We start from the raw sequence: 17,601 nt of genomic DNA on the forward strand, positions 1-17,601 counted from the left end.
ACCCACCACCTTCCCTCACGGGCCGCCCTGCCTTGGAAGAAGCCAGGAACTGGTGCAAGTTGCTTTTAAACTAGAATTCTGTATTAGCCCCAGAAAATAGCTACAGCATTATGCATGGTTTCTTCTTCCCCCTTTCATTTCAAATCAGGTCTGAATGATAATCTGAGATTGCAAGGGAGTAGGAAAAACTGGCGTCCATTACATCCAGAATGAAGGCTCAGGGGATAAAAAAAAAACAAAAACACAACTATAAAGACTTCCATTCCATCCTTATGGTAAGAATCCCGAGACACGAACAAAAAACACTGGGGCTAAAGCAGGGAGTCACTGTGAGGAGAATGCTAAGCATTAGGCGCAATCAGGAGATTTCAATAAATGCAATGGGCCTCTGGCAGCCGCCAGCCTGTGACAGCTCTGCAATGCCAAGCATGTTATCAATGAGTCCTCCAGTCGTGCGCCTTCATCTGGCGCCTGGCGCTTGGGCCAAGTCAGGAGGACCTTATCAGGGGCAGAAACTTCCAGGCAGTGGCCTGGCCTGGAGGGGGGAGGTGGAGAGCCATGAGTCTGGCTCTCCCCAGAGCCATTTCAAAATGAAACAACAAAAAAACCACCCAGAGAGGAAGAGAGGAAGCTGGGAACGTTCAATCACTCAAAGTGTATATCTAAACAATGCGACTGCATAGTCTGTCCATGGGGAGACTGTGGGAGCTGGGACTTACATCTTTATTGCAGGAATGAAATGATCGCACTTAAAACAATGATGCCAGTTCCCGTCTACCTCTTAGCCAATACCTGTCTCCGATGCTGGAAATATTTTGTCCTAAGTGTCTTCTCCCATTTAAACTGTGTCTTTACAGCATTTCCAGTTTGCAAAAGCTCCGGTGTTCGAAAATAACCGGGAGAAACACTGGACCGTGGGTGGCGGGTAATCCAGCCCCGCATCGGGCATTACTGGCCAGGGGGAAAATGCCTCTTTCCTGAGCCTTTCCGGATGAGGTCATTGTTTTCAGGCAGCCTGGGTCTCGTGTAAAAGGACTCAGTGCCCAGGCCTTGTCTCACACCAGCATTTTGTCCTGGAACAACATCTGAAGCCACGATGGACAGCCAGGGTGGGAGTAAAAGGCAACTCCCTGATTCACAGCATTTTTGTTAAATCCCAGTATTAAAAACAATAATAAAAAGCCCATCTGGTGGGATGGTAATTCTATTAAACGAAAAGAGGAGGCAGGAGGCATGGGGAAACCCACCCTTTTCTTTCTTTGTCTCGTGTGTTTGCGTTATTGTGGGATGACAGTGACCAAAGTCTGGGTCCCCGATGGTGCAGAGTGGAGGAGAATCCGGGGTGCATGCAGGGCGTGTTGTGATAGTGGCCTCCAGGCCGGACAGTTTCTTACAGGTGTGTCAGCAGCCGCCGTGCTCTTTAGAATCGGGAGGAGACGGAGGGGGGAGACGATAAGGGTTTGTGGGTTCCGTACATGAGGAAGGAGCTAGCATCATGCAGGAAACTCCTCATTCTTCCTGAGCTAGATTGTGGCACACCCTCTGGGCGGCACACCCCTCGCTGGAGCCCAAGTCAGCCCACAAACTCCTGGGAGGCAAGCCAGGGCCCCACCAAGCCTCTCCCTTGAGGAGTGGACGCCGTCCTTCCGTGCGCCAGCCCCTAGTGAGGAACCCTGAGGTCCCAGGTCTGTGCACGCCCATGCTCGGGGAGCCGGCTCAGCTCATGGACCCCGAGCCTGCTGTCGGGGACGACCAAGGTTTGACGGTCCATTTTGTAAACTCGCATATGTACTGTCTGACATAGACCAGATGGGGAGGGATGCAGGGGCTTGTCTATTGGTGAAAATGATTCTTTGCTTATTATAATATGTTAATACTCTGATCTATGTATGTGCACGATACATATGTGTATAAAATGCATATCTTATATATCAACATATTTACAGATATCATGAATATAATGGGAATTTAAAATTGACACAGCTGTTTTGTAGCAGGAATTTGGCTATGTTAGTTACATGTAGGCGGCGTGGTCTGTTGGAGCACTTTAAAAAGAGCTTTCAGTGGCTGTGGGGAAACCCCTCTGATTCTATTTCTGCTCACCTGCTCTTTTTCTTACTTCCCTCATTCCCAGGACAGCACCTGTGTTAACACAGCTTTGCAATGAAATCTTTCATCCCCCTTTGGATGGAGTTTTGTCTCCTTGGGTGGGGCACACTGGGTGCTTTGTTTGAACTTGGACGCTGCCCCCGGAAGGCTTCCCCTACAGTTGTCTTTGACAGGCAAGTTCATTCCCTGCTGAGGCTGGCTGGCTGCAGGCATGGCCCAGCGCCTCCTGCTCAGATCCCCAGGGCCCACAGGCAACACCCGGGCCTCAGAGGCAGCCCAATGCGATCTTGCTGGCTGTTCCATCAAAACCAGCAGACTGTGTCGATTCGCGCTGTTTCTTTTGATGCTAGGCCCCTTGAGATAAGAGATTGTAACTTATTTTGGTTTCTGCAAAGTAAGCCGGTGGGTAATTCCACGTAAGGCAGACAGGCTTTGTGCCCTCCCACCTTTACTTCCGAGTGCCTACTCTTCTCGGTTCGCCAGGACAGAGCCCAGCTCTGCCTTCCCACCGGGACTGGTAGAGCTGGAGCCCAAGTACCTGCGTGGCACATGCACACACTTGTTGAGAGGCACAGGAGCTGGGGGTTGGCACACTCCACAGCTGATGAATAATTCATGGTGGCTTCTTGTGCCATAAAAGTTTCTCCTGAAAATGGACGTTATTTTAAAAGAGGATGGGGATTGAAAAATCTGGAAATGTGCTTTCGTATTTATTGATCTGCCTCTGTCATGTACTGGGAAGACAAAAGTTGACAAACATCAGAATCATAAAATTTAAAGCTGACAATAGGCCCTGTGTAGGCAGGGAGCCAAGAACTCTGCCCCGACTTCTCCCTCCCTGTCCTTTCCAGGTGTAACCTCACCTGATATTTACAAAAGGCCTCTGGGTTCCTGGACACTCTCCTGGGAGATAGAATCTGAATTGTAATGGAGCCTCCTGTGTGTTAATTAGCAGCAATGTATTACTTACTAGTAGTTTGAGTTTGAAAACTGTGATTCAAGGGCTTTTTCTAACCGAAGGGGTCTTAGAGATAAAATCAGAATATCTAACGATGTCCGTATGTCTATTTGAATAAATTTGAAACCCTCTGTTTTCCTTACACTGTAAAAAGAATGGGTTTTAGTTTTCATTTCCAGGAAAGACAGGACAGGTTTTGGAAAATCCTACATGGCAGAGCGATTGTAAGTAAGCAGAGTAAGTCATACATCTATCTATATCTATCTATCTATCTATCTATCTATCTATCTATACATCTATGCATCTATACACCCATACACCTATATCTATATCTATATCTACATCTATATCATCTATATCAATCTATGTCTATAAAGAGAGAGATCAAAGTGGAAAGACAAGAAATTTTATTACTTTTCTCTGCTTTTTACTACTCTTCCCTTTTCCAGTCCACGGAAAAGGTATATAATTAAGGTATTTGAAACCTTACCATTGCTGCCAGCTGGCACGTACGGGAAGTGTGTCCCTGGAACACTCCACAGTTGACTTGAATCTCGGTCGTAATGCAATTGGAAGTTGGCACATTGTCCAGGCGCACCTTATGTTTGAAACATACGGGGTTTAAACAATACTCTGCATTGTTTTAAAAGTTCTCTCCATAGGGAATATTGATGAAGTATTTTAATTACCTTTTTTTAATAGATGGATATTTTGAAAGGGTATATAATGAATAAGTTTGCTTGTGCTTAAATTTTGTCTCTTATTCTCGTGGCTGCGTCCCCGATGCTTTAAAGCAACAAAGTTTTCACCGGCTTGCCCATCCCTCTTTAACAAGAGCCCGTCCTCCAGTCCCTCTCCTGCCAAGCCTTGAAGGCATGAGCTGGTTAGTTAGATGGCTGTTGGTGTCAGACTTAGACTCAGAGATCCACTACCTTCTTTAAAGGATATGCTTAGAGCGAGTCTTTACATACAATTCATTAAGGCATATGAGATACCAGCCTTCTATTGTATATTAAAATCTAACTGCTGACATGTACTTCTCCATCACTGACTTAGTTTAAAGGTTGGAGTGGTAGGTAGGGAATTCATTCAGAATATGGGAATTTAACAAAACTTGTCTCTAAAGGCCATTCATTCATTTCTAAAAGGGGGGAGGGGAAATGCAATGTGCTGATGTGCACTTTTTAGGTTTCATGTCAGAGAGTGGAAGGCTGGACAGGTTTTTCTGCTGTAGCAGCAGTTACAGCTGCCACTGCAAATGAGCCCTGCTAAGGTCGGTGACCAGTGGGTCAATCAGAGCAGGGCAGGGACATGCCTAAGGACCACTGAGCATCGGGTTTGGATAAAACAGTTAACAACCAACCGAACAGGCCTTGTTTGGCCCGTGGTTGAGCGTTGACCTATAAACCAGGAGGTCACGGTTCGATTCCCGGTCAGGGCACATGCCCGGGTTGCAGGCTCGATCCCCAGTAGGAGGTGTGCAGGAGGCAGCTGATCAGTGATTCTTTTTCATCCTTGATGTTTCCATGCCTCCTCCCTCTTCCTTCCTCTCTGAAATCAATAAAAATATATTATTAAGAAAAGAACAGGCCTTGAGAGTGCCTGTTGAGTCTCCCTCCCCCACAGCCAACATTCACAGGGTCCCCACACCAGGCTTCCTTGACGATCTTAAAGGAACAGAAACTCCCCAGGCCCAGAATTACTCCCCTTTATGATGGTTGGGAACCATAACTCATGCTGACCTGTAAACTGGTGTGGTTTAGAGTTAGAAGGTGAAGTTTCTGCACACTGCTCTTGGAGAAATATCACCCTGAGCATCGTACTGTTTGATGGGAGGCACTATCAAATAGGTAGAACTATAATTGTTAATATAAGGGGATGTATTTTCCCCTTATATAATGGGATGGTACTATTTGATAGGAAGCATACCCCATTGACTATTTTTAAGTGGTTTAAATGGTTTATTCTCCATATTTTTTCATATATAAGATGTTTCTGGCTACGTGAATACTCACGTTGCATATACAGGTTCCTGACTTTAATTACCCATTTTTACTTTTGGACTCTTGGCCTCACCCATGTCTTTATTATTATTATTCATTATTACTATTATTATTATTACTTTAAAGGCACTCTCACTGCAGTAGTCTGCCTCTAATTGGTAGCTTCATCAGGGAGGGTGCACTGATATGTCATGGAGCCCTCCTTGGACTTGGCATTGGAGCAGCTGGTTAACATTCTGCCTGTTGTTAATTTACGAAGCATCTTTCAGCAGGTGGCAGGCATTGAGCTAGGTGATGTTCAGAATACATCTCCGTCATTTAGAATCTATAACCTTGGAAGGATCCCTGGCATGTATGTGCCAAAGATGTGCTGGGCAACTCACCAACATGAGAAATTAGAAAGGACCTGGGCAGGGTGAAAAGCACAAGGCTGGGAACACAAGATGGAAGAGGCTGTGGTCACCTAAGCAGGTTGGGATGCCGGTGGGGAGGGGGAGAGACCTGGGGCTCCTTGGGATATAGATGACCCCTCTGGCTTCATGGGGCACACTCTGACCACAGGTCACTTTGTACCATGTCTCCATCAGGAGGGCAGGGGGCCTCTGGTCCTCAGGACCCCTCTCTGCCCCTCCTCACTGCCAGAGCCACAGGGATTGGGTATGTATTTTCCCCTTGCTAAAATGACGACTCTGGTGAATTTCAAAGTTATCTTCTTCTAATATATCTCTATATAAAAGCCTAATATGCAAATTGTCCCCTCGGGAGTTCGGCCAGGAGACCAGGAGTTCGGTCGCTTGCTATGATGTGCGCTGACCACCAGGGGGTGGTGCGGAACCAAGGAAGGCCCTGGCTGACAGCTGGAAGGCCCTGATTGGCCCTGATGGCCACCAGGGCTAGGGGACCTACCCATGTATGAATTTCGTGCACCAGGCCTCTAGTAACTGTATAATTGTGGGCTTGCAAAAGGAAAGCATGTTCTTTCTGAACACAATGTCAAGCTCTTGAGTTCTAGAGACAGAGAGGTTTGGTTCACATCTCAGCTTTGATACCTACTAGCCGTGTAACCTTGGGCAAGTGCCTTAACTTCTCCAAGCCGCAGTTTCCACATTTACAAAATGAAGCTAATAGTAGTACCTGCTTTATATGCTTGGGAGGATTAAATGAGGTTGTCTAAAACCGATGGCACAGGGCCTCGCCTGTGGTAATGAGTGGCTTATATAATTAGCAATTATAGTTCTACCTAAGAAATCCAGACGCTTCCCAATTATTTATGTTATTGCGTAGTGCTTTGGACTCCAAAGTCTTGATTCTGCTTCGGTTATTTCATTTTAATATGTATATTTTATGTTGCTTACTTTACATTATACAAATTGTGGCAGAATAAGCTTTTATTATAGAAATTTCAAACACAATAGGAAAGGCGAAAAGTTCTCTTGGACCACCTTTCAAATGTAGGGAGTAACTACTATTATTGGTTTTAGTTATTCATTTCCTTTTCATCAACATAATGCATGTTCCTAGTTTTAAAAGTCGAACAGTGTCTTCTCCCATGAGTGGGAGACAAAGGAGTGAGTGCCAAGGACTCTAGTTTTTCTGTCCTGACTCTCTGTGATGACAGGAACTGTGGCATCTCTGTTACACAGTGTGGCCTTTCTAAGTGGGACATTTGACCTTCTTATCTGGCATGGTTGAATAAACTTGCAATCTATTAAAAGGTTGAAAATAGATCTAATTTGCTCTGTGTGGGGGAAATAATTAATAGTGCTCAAGAGAGGTCTGGCAAGCCCCTAGAACAAGAGTCAGCAACCTTTTTTGGTGAAGAACCAGATGGTAACATTTTAGGTTTTACAGAATATATTATTTTTGTCACCACTGCTACTGTCCCACCCTTCTTCCCTGTCTCTCTTTCTAACCCTTTAAAAATGAAAAACAAACAAAAACAGGCCCAGTCTTAGCTTGGAATAAGACAAAAACAGTGTGTGGACCATAGTTCGTTGACCCCTGCCCTAGAACTAACTAGAGGCGCAGAGTATGGAATGAATGGTCAGATGCAAATGGTTCAAATGCTTGAGGTCACTATTCCCTGTCCCTGGCTTAATCATCCATTAGGCTGTAGGCTCCATGAAGGAAGAAAGTGTCCAAGCCGTTCATCACTGTATATCAATATCTTTCTAGTACAGTGCCTGACACATAGACACAACAAAAATTTATCAAATGAAAAACCAAATATTATTGTGAAGCTAAAATGGGCAGTTTCTTGATTCATCCCCCATTCCTAAGTGCAGCTCTTTGTTCATCTATTTCAATGGTTTCTTCTGATACCTGACACAGGATGGTTTTGAAACGTTCCAAGTGCAATTCTAGACTTCGCACTTTAGACGTTACCTATTGTGAAGAATGTTGAAGAGTTCAATCCTAATCATTTGTAGTAAATCGATAGATCCATGTCTACAATGAGAAAAAAAAAATCAAGATGGCCATATAAGTATCTTATTTAGAGAGATGGCTTTAAGTACCAGGATAAACAGCTAGAAAGAATTGAAGGAGGTTGCCCCCTCTCTTGCATCCCATCTCCACATACAGGGAAAGGGACGAGAGATCTTCCAGGTTGGCACAGCACCTCATGTCCTCTTCAGTGTCATTGAGGGTTGGTGTCCTGGCAGACAGAAGGGGAGGGGAAAAGGAGACTTCACTCTTTTCCATAAAGACTGTCAACCCACCGTCCTCTTCACTGTTTTATCCTTCATCTCTTCCTTCAGCCGGTCCCTGCAGCCTCCAGCACCAGGCCCCAATTGAAATCTCCCCTCCAGGCTAAGTTTCAGTCTTTCCTTCTTTGCTTATGTCATTCACTGACTTTCTAGCTCCAAAACTGTGTCCACATCTCTTGTCTACAGTTGTTCCTCTCTTGCGCTTTGGGGTTTTGCGCAGGCACGGAGATAAACACGTGTTCACAGCACTGTGTCTAACCAGAAGCTCCAAGTTTCCATAGATTTCGGCACTCAATTACTGTCTTATCCTCTAATTATCCCACACTTTCTTTTATCTCCTGGAACAGAAATATAAGTTCAATTATGTTAGAAACTATGATTTTTATATCTTTCTGAGATCTCAGTAATGATTAGTTAACATTTTCAGTTTTCCCTAAAGGTTCAAAAAAAAAACAACCAACCATTTTAGCAGTATTTTCAGACAGGGTACTCTTGAATCAATTAGCTATTACTGCTTCCTAAACCGTCCCAAAATTCAGAAGCTTAAAGCAACATCATTCTCATTTCTCATGGTTCTACCGGGTCTCCAATGGTCAGCTGCTTTAGGCTGAACTGGTGGGCAGTTTGATGGGCTTACCTTATTCAGGGAGAGCTCTGCTCCACACATCTCTCATCCTCCCCTTGGGACCAGCAGGTTAACCCAGCCATGTCCTCATGACATTGAAGCAGAAGGTCAGGAGGTCAAGCAGAAACATGCGTGATCTGTTGAGTGCTAAGCTCAAAACTTCCATATGGTCACTTCCTCCTTATTGTATAGGCCAGAGCAAGTCACATGGTGAAGCCCAGTCTCAAAGTGGGAGGGGATTGTGAAGTTCCTTGGCAGAGGGGTTGACGAAAGGGAGGTGAAAGATTAGGGCCACTGATGGAATCTACCGTACCGTCTATGCAGTAGCAGTAGCATTGGCGTAAATGAACAGTTCCTGAGACTCATGTCCAGTTAAGCTGACGTTTTTCATTTTTTATTACGGAATTAAAACTGTGACCCTCAGGGACCTTACTAACCATACGCGAGGAAATGATCTCAGATGAAACCAATGAATAAGATGTTTATAGAGCAAAAAGCTAACAAATAGAAGATGTGAACACTTTGTGTGACTAGCCTGAAGCTAAGTTTTTCTGTAAAGAACAAGATAGTATTTTAGCTTTTGTGAGCCAAATGGTCTCCGTTGTGATTATTCAACTGTGGTGGTAGCACAAAAGCGGCCATAGGTTATACATAAATGAGTGGACATGACTGTGTTCTATTAAAAACTTACTTGTAGCCCAGACAGCATGGCTCAGTGGTTGAGCATTGACCTATGAACCAAGAGGTCGAGGTTTGATTCTCAGTCAGGGCATATGACCAGATTGCAGGCTCGATCCCCAGTGTGGGGCATGCAGGAGGTAGTAGATCAATGATACTCTCTCATCATTGATGTTTCTATCTTTCGTCCTCTCCCTTCCTCTCTGAAATCAATAAAAATGTATTTTTTTAAAAAACAACACAAAAAGCCTGATTTGTAAAATCTGACAGAAGAAATTAGTTTATAGACCACTGGCCTAGAATATTGAAAAGAAGAAGAGTCTGTTATTAAAGACTTTTTGAAAAAGGATCAATGGTTTCAAAGACAATAAAGATTAGCTTAACAAGATGTGTTTTAGAGATGAAGTCAGAAAACTATATGGTCATTCAGTAGATAAATGTTCCAACAGGTTAAGGTGCTTCAGCGGGAATGAAAACTCACCGCTCTTCAAAAATATTACTTACTACAGATTGTTTCGAATAGCCTGTTTGAAAACATGTTTGCTGAGAATGTTAATGTTTTTGTTTAGCTGGAGAATGAGAAAAAGAAAGGTTTAGAAATAAAATGAAAGAAACACCTAGCTAAAATGATTTGATTTTATGCCACTTAAAACATTTTATTTGACTGGCGTGACCTAGATTTATATAAAGGAACTAACGGAATTAATAGGGATGATTTATTTTTAAGTTTTTAAGAAACAATATGCAGGATTCAAATGGGTATTTTTCCACCTCAGTTCTATTTCACTTAGATTTTTCTTAGAAATCTTCCTGTTTCCCCCATATTCGGAGATAGGAAATAAGCTCAGAATACTGTTAGAAAATAAAGGGGCGGTGTTTCATTTGCTAGAAATCATTAATTCCTGTTTATTCAATTACAGTCAACTTACTGTCCAGAGCCTGCACTTTCAATTACCTCTGATTAAGTCCAGATACTAGAGCATTGGGAGTATCGCTTCAGGAAAGATGGGAATGAGGAACGCCCCTTGAATAAGAGTCTTAATTCTATAAAAGTTTTCTAAAGCCTCCTATTTTTTCTCAGGGGTTTCTTGGTTTTTCTCTCCTGATGGAGATGTCAGAACACACACAGAAAGGAAGTCCGGAAGGTATTGCTTCCCCCCGCCCCCCATTTCCGTATTTACTGAGCTCCTGGCACAGTGACTGAGCACACCTGTCACTGTTAGGACCTGGGGGTGCAACTAGGAACAAGGTCGCTATGATTCTTCCCTTTGTGGTGCTGAGGGACCAGCAGCAGCCATAGGCAAGTAGATCAGAGTGTCAGTCGATGTTCCAGGGGTCCCAGAGGGAGGAGCTAGTCTCCTCAGACGTAAGAGGATTTTTCCCAAGGTAACTACCCTCCCTCTTGGTTTTAAATACATATAATTAAAATAAAACCACACCATGAAAGGACTTAGAATCCTCCATTCCTAGGCATTATGCCTGAGGTTAGCGATAAAATTGAAAGGAATTCTTGAGAGGTTTTGAGAACACAATAATGTGAAAACCCCTGAGTTTCTTGGAAAAACATCATTTTCCCAGGTAACATAATCACATAAATAAATCCACTCTCACTATTACTGATGATCTCCTTCTCTTTTTAATTTGTTATGTACATTATTTGTTCTTCTTTTCTTGAGAAGTTCTCTTTCCTCTATTTCAGCTCATTTATTTTCTTACTGTTGTGTGTTGAATTGTGTTCCTGTAAAAAAAAATGTGAATGGGACCTTATTTGGATAGAGAGTCTTTGCAGATGATCAAGTTAAAATAAGGTCACCAGCCTGGGTCCTAATTCCATGTGACTAGTGACTTTATCAAACATGGAAATGTGGTTGCAGAGACAAAGATGGAGGGGAAACGATGTGAAGATTCAGGGAGGGAACCAGCCAGGAGCCACACAACACCTGAGGCTGCCAGAGGCCAGCGGGAGGCCTGGAGAAGAGTCTCCCTCACACCTCTCAGAAGGCACCAGCCCTGCTCACACCTTGATCTTGCACTTCTAGCTCCAGAACTGAGAGACAATGCATGTCTGTTGTTTAAGCAAACCCATTTGTGGTACTTTGTTTTCTTTTTTTTTTTAAATATATTTGATTGATTTTTTTTTACAGAGAGGAAGGGAGAGAGATAGAGAGTTAGAAACATCGATGAGAGAGAAACATCGATCAGCTGCCTCCTGCACACTTCCCACTGGGGATGTGCCCACAACCAAGGTACATGCCCTTGACTGGAATCAAACCTGGGACCTTTTAGTCCGCAGGCTGACACTCTATCCACTGAGCCAAACCAGTTAGGGCATGTGGTACTTTCTTAAGGCAACGAAATGAAAACATATATAAAGTCATTGTAAGCATCCCAGGAGCTAATGTATGTAAATAAATATGAAGAGCAGTGTCCTATAGTACTATTTGTATTACAGTATAGGTTTCAGCCTGAGAGTCACTAACATGGGGCCATCCACCAATGATGACAGCTCTTCAATGACTGTGGGTAGGCGGGTACCCCGGGACACAGGGAACATCTAGTTCTCACCAAACAGACAAGGAGGACTTGCTAGCATCATGTGGTAGCTGCGAAGAAAGCCTCGTGTTCACATAGCAAGAGAGCCCCAAGGGAGGGATTAAGTCAAGGATCTGCCAAGAAACTTTCCAAGATCCAGTCTTGCCATCAACTTGCTGATGTTCTGTCTCTTTATGATTAAGAAAAACTTATTTTTAGTCTTTTTGTGACTCTCAGAGTCTTCATATAAATTTCTGGTTTTGAAGGTTTCAGCAGTGTATTGCTTTTCTGGCTCCTTCACTTCCACAGTAACATTAGGAATCACAATAATTAAGATAGCTAAAGTTTTTGAGTGCTTATTATATGACATGTGCATGTTCTGTCTTTACCTGTCATGCTCTCTTCTTTAATTGTCTCAACAACTCTGTTATTATCCCATTGTACAAAGGCGAACATGGTAGCTGCCTAATATCATGGTGGACTCAGACCTTGAACTCGAGTCTAATTGCAAAGTTCATTCACTCACTACCTCTCAATTCCATGGACCGCAAGTGACAAAGAATACAAGATTTTTTTATAGTTAAAATGTACATTTAAAATAGTAACTACTCAACTTCTTCTCAAGGATTGTAACCAGAGCTATACAGAGTTCCTCCTAAGCCATGGTTTGCTCACCAGCTAACCTGCTTCATCTTTTTAATTTTTCCCCTCTGAATACATCTGCCTCAATTTTTGCCCATAATACCTCTTCTTTTTTTTTTTTTCAATAAAAATTTCAAAGCAACTCTAGGGATTTCATCTTTAATGGAAACAAAAAAAGAGTCAAATAAATATTAAGCACCTACTATTGGCCAATCATTGTAATTGGAAAAACAGTAGCTATGGTCCCTGCTCTCATGGTGCTCCTCACAGGGTTTTGGAAAGACAGACATGACACAGGTAGTTGTATCATTGTGAACTGTGGCAGCATGAGAGACTATTTAGTGTAAGAAGAATCCATCTAGGTTGGTGCACCCAGGCAAGCTGCACAGAGGAAGTGACGTATAGGCTGGGGTCTAAGTGGTAACCAGGAGTGAACGTGACAGTGATGGGAGCCACACAGCCTGCCTGGCAGAGGGAAGAGTGTGTATGAGGTCCCTGGCTGATGTGAGAACACGGTGCGGCACAGTCCGGGAACTGAAAGGTGGCCCCTGTGACTAGAGCTCAGTGAGTGAAGACAGAGGCTTCAGGAGGGGAGGGCAAGGGTGCTTGGTCGCCCAGGCCATGGTGAGAAGCCTGTACCATGCAAAGACCAAACATTGAAGGATTGCGGTGCAAGTTAAGGTGGTAGAGGTCTCTTTAATAAAAAATGATTACAGTAGATCTGAATGGCCTGGTGGGGTTGGTGGAAAGATTTTTTTAAATTAGGAAATAAAAGGAAATAGGGCCCAGCAGGCATGGCTCGGTAGTTGAGCATCCACCTATGAACCAGGAGGTTGTGATTCGATTCCCAGTCAGGGCACATGCCCAGGTTGCGGGCTCAATTCCTGGTGTGGGGCGTGAGGAGGCAGCTGATTCTCTCTCATCACTGAATTTCTATCTCTCACCCTCTCTCTTCCTCTCTGAAATCTGGGACTAGGGCCCAGAAATGGTCCCACACACTTTGATTTACAGCAGAGGAGCAGAAAGGATGGGCTTTTCTATCATGGGGGCTGGAGCCCTTGGCTGTCCATCTCACGCGCTGCACAGGCATTCCACTGAGGCAGAACATGAAAAGTGAAGCGACCCGGCTTCTTGGCTAAAACACAGGAGAATATCTTCATAACCATGGATTAAACAAAGATTCCTTAAACAGCGTCCAAAGCAATCACTTGCCATGAAAGAAAAAGCCTTACTAAATTGAATTTTATTAAAATTAGGAGTTGTTCATTAAAAGACATCATTAAGAAAATGAATAGGCAAGCCACCATCTAAGGGAAGGTAGCTGCATTATGTTGGTCTGAAAAAGTACTCAGATCTAATGTATACCAAGAACTCCCACAGATCAATAAGAAAAAGGCTAATTTTCTATACTTCACAAAGGCATATACTTCACAAAAGAGGATATGGCACAATGCCAATAAGCATATTTTAAAAAGTCTAATCCTCATTAGTCATTAAAATGCAAATTAAAAACCCAGAGATTTTATTAACCATTATGCATCTGTCAGAATGGCCAAAATTAAAAGGACTGATAATACTAAGTATTGATGAGGATATGGAACAACTGGAATTCTGCGACATTGCTGTTGGGAATATAAAGTACAAATCAGGAGAAAGGAGTGCGTGTGTCTACTGATGGGCTTGTATAATAATATTCCTGGCAGTTTTATTCATAATCGCCCCAAACTGGAAAAAAACAAATGTTCCCAAACAGGAGAATGGATAACTTAGTTGTGGTGCATTCTGTCAATGGAATGTTACGCAACAAAATCAAAAACTACTGATAGGACAACATGGATGAATTGAACAGGCGTTACACTGATGGAAGAGGACATACTGTGTGAACTGTCTTGAAGTTCAAAAGCCAGCAACACTAACCCACTATGGTCGGTCAGAATACGGGTGAGCTGGAGGGAGGGGGTGCAGTATTGACGGGTACAGAGGAACCTTCTGGGGTGTTAGGGATGTTCTAGGTCTTGATCTGGGCGGTGGTTAAATAGGAGATTTGTGAACTTTGCATATAAGATACATTGCAATTAAAAAGTTAACACTAAAAATGATTGCAGTAGCTTTGGATGATATGGTGGTACGTTTCCTTAAACTAGAGTCATAAATTGCATAGGTAGTGTGATCTGAACTACATAAACAATTTCATTTAAGAAAAAAAGAAAGAAAACACAAGGAAGAATTAACAGTGGTTTCTGGATGGTAGGCTTGTATTACTTCCATTTCTTTATAGTTTTCAGTGTTTCCCAAATTTTCTCTAATGAAGTGTATTACTTCAACATCAGAAAATGAAATTGAAGAAACTATAGCTGAAAAGATATTTGACATAACTTGACCCTCAATGAGAAATCAAGTTTGAAATTTTAGGAATAAAGTAGCAATTCCGAGAGAAGCAAAGTCATGGGGCTGTGAGTTGAGAAGGTTTTGTTGAGCGGTAACCCTAAGGGGTCGGGGGCACCTGTGTGATGTTCCATGGGCCTGTGTTCCTCAAGCTGACTGTGTTTCTGTTCGCTTCATGGATTCTGTGGTCCTTCACACCTGTAGTTACTTGTTCTCCAACTCGAACATGATCATTTTAAAGCCATTTGTAAACCGTATTCTTAAAAAGCTCTTTTCCTACCCGTTTAAATTGTCAGCCCTTGCCATTTGCTCTGTTCTCTATTTTGAGGCTGCCTCCCCACCACTGCGTGTCTCCATATGCCACTGGGAGTCTAAAAATTAATTGTGCCAAGCAGTTCTCTCCTCTTGGAAAAGAAATAAATAAAGGAATCTCTCTCTCTCTCTCTCTCTCTCTCACACACACACACACACACACACACACACACACACACACACGTCATGCTCCATCTGTCCCGTTGGAGACACCCACCACCCACTTCATCCTGGTACAGGCTATTTTTGTTCGCTTTGTCTCGAGAGCCTCAATATTGGACGCCTTAAAAGATCGCTTTGGTTTTCCATCAGCAGATAAAAAGCAGAGTACTGTGTTCTATTTTATACCTCGGACAGGGCTGTTTGCAAAGCAGTGCTCAATCAATGCTGATGGAATTGCCTTTGTACAGAGCGTGGTCGGCGCCCATTCGGGGTGTTCTGTGAGCATTTTTACTGAAGGGTGCACATTCGTAATGATGAGGGAGACTGTGGAAGGCCTGGTATGCTTTAGAATCCAATTTCCCGTTCTCTGCAAACTTGTATCCTCTTAGGTGAGATTCATTACTACATTTTCACATTCTCTCTCATGAATTGAAGCTTTCTGTAAGTTGTTTTTTTTTTTTTAACTGCTTCTCTTCTTGGCAGGCTGAGTAATAGCATTATGCTGTGTTACTGGAAATTTTAATCAATACAACGCATGCGTCTTTAATTAGAATGCTAGGAAGTACTGCTGAGTCGCACCATTTAGTTAATGCAAAAAGCTGAGACGTTCAGGCATTTACATACAGACGGTCAGTTGAGTAAACTGAGTCTAGTGGGCAATTTTAGTGTTTTTTCATTGAAAACCTAATGAAGTGTTCATTTTAAGGTCCGATGTTCATAAGTATTAGAGCAGCGTCTCCCCTGAAGCAGACACAGAAACGAGGGAGACCACCTTTACTTGCAAGACGTTCATGCCCAGCCTGGCCAGCGTGGCTCAGTGGTTGAGCCTCGACCTAGGAACCAGGAGGTCACGGTTCGATTCCCCATCAGGACACATGCCCGGGTTGCAGGCTCAACCCCTAGCGAGGGGCATGCAGGAGGCGGCCCATCAATGATTCTCTCTCATCATTGATGTTTCTCTCTCTTTTTCCCTTTCTCTTCTTCTCTGAAATCAATAAAAGTATGTTTTTAAAAAGCTCATGCCCAGTGATTTGCCTTCCCTTTCACCCCTCCCACTGCCCCAGCCCATGCTTTGGTGGACATCTGCAGCGGTGACTTTTCCCCTGAGACCCAGAGCAGCGTCCCCAGCTGCTGGACACCGCTCCCTGGATGATCTGATGACATTTACACTTGTTATCACCTCTAAAGTTACTTCATCGCCACCTCTTTCCACCAAACTCTTCCTTTTTCCTACGTGTCTTGTCTCAGTGGCTGTCCTTTTCCCATCCCAAATACTGCCCCCCGGGTCGTGGCCTGCCCCAGTCTGTGACCTGGTACCAACACTGGTTTGCTTTGAGACTCCAGACGTAGGTATTGCATTTGTTCTCCTTCTACAAGCTCATGAAATGGGTGGTTCCCAGGGGATGATAACTCAGGTTATGATGTATTGCATATTGGAGAGAAGTTACGGTTTTCACCTTGGGGGAAATGGGAGCGGTAAAATTTAATGGAAATGCATGGATAAATGTCAAGAACATGCTGATCAAAAGTAGTGAGGGCAAGAGGGTAGATACTGGATAGTCCTACTGATGTGAAGTTCTAGAATGTGCAAAAAGGTGAGAGGGATCAGAACAGGGGTTGCCTCTGCTGTGGGGCTGGGGTTGACTGGCAAGGAGCAGAAGGTACTTTGTGTAGTGATAGATGTGTCCGATATCTTGATAGAGATGTGGGTTACATGGGCAGATGTATTTATCAAAACTCACTGAGCCCTGGCCGGTGGGCTCAGTGGTTAGATTCCCAGTCAAGGGCACGTACCTGGGTTTCAGATTCCATCCCCAGCCCCGGGAGGGGCATGTGTAGGAGGCGACCAATTGATGTGTCTTTCTCACATTGATGTTTCTCTCTCTCTCCCCCCCTCTCTCTCTCCCTTCCACTCTCTCTAAAAAAAACCCCAAAACCAAAAACAATAGAAAAAATACCTCTGGTGAGGATTAATAAAAACACACACACAAAAATTGTAAATGAACTATAACCCTAAGATTTGTGCTTTTCACTCTGTAAATTATACCTTAGTTTCATAAAAGAAACAAAATTAAAGAGAACACTTGCAGAGTAATATGTATAATAGTATCCTACTACTGATTTAAGATCAAAGACTAAATATATTACAGGTATACCAGTAAATAAAATAATATAGTGGAGGAAAGATATGCTCCTGTATTTGTGACAAGAAAAAAAAAAGTGATAAAATTTGTCATTTGTGTGGCCCCCCACTGGTGTGTTTCAGTGATTGAGCGTCGACCTAAGAACCAGGAGGTCATGGTTCGATTCCAGGTCAGGGCATATGCATGGGTTATGGGCTAGATCCCCAGTGTGGGGCATGCAGGAGGCAGCCGATCAATGATTCTCTCTCATCATTGATGTTTCTATCTCACTCTCACTCTCCCTTCCTCTCTGAAATTAATACTAGTTAATGTATTTTAACAAAACAGAACTAAAGCAGATAAT

General features: G+C 43.3%; 1 protein-coding gene across 1 annotated transcript in view; it reads left to right on the forward strand.

Moving 5' to 3' along the window:
* Positions 1 to 1,610: 1,610 nt before the first annotated feature.
* Positions 1,611 to 17,601, forward strand: part of ABLIM1 (actin binding LIM protein 1) — a 187,168-nt gene continuing 171,177 nt past the window's right edge. The window contains exon 1 of the mRNA XM_014546347.1: positions 1,611 to 1,757. Within this exon, the coding sequence (XP_014401833.1) occupies positions 1,700 to 1,757 (58 nt within the window). The 5' untranslated portion in view covers positions 1,611 to 1,699. The remainder of the gene's footprint in view (positions 1,758 to 17,601) is intronic.

This window comes from Myotis brandtii, unplaced genomic scaffold (assembly GCF_000412655.1).
Source record: "Myotis brandtii unplaced genomic scaffold, ASM41265v1 scaffold441, whole genome shotgun sequence".
Taxonomy (NCBI): domain Eukaryota; kingdom Metazoa; phylum Chordata; class Mammalia; order Chiroptera; family Vespertilionidae; genus Myotis; species Myotis brandtii.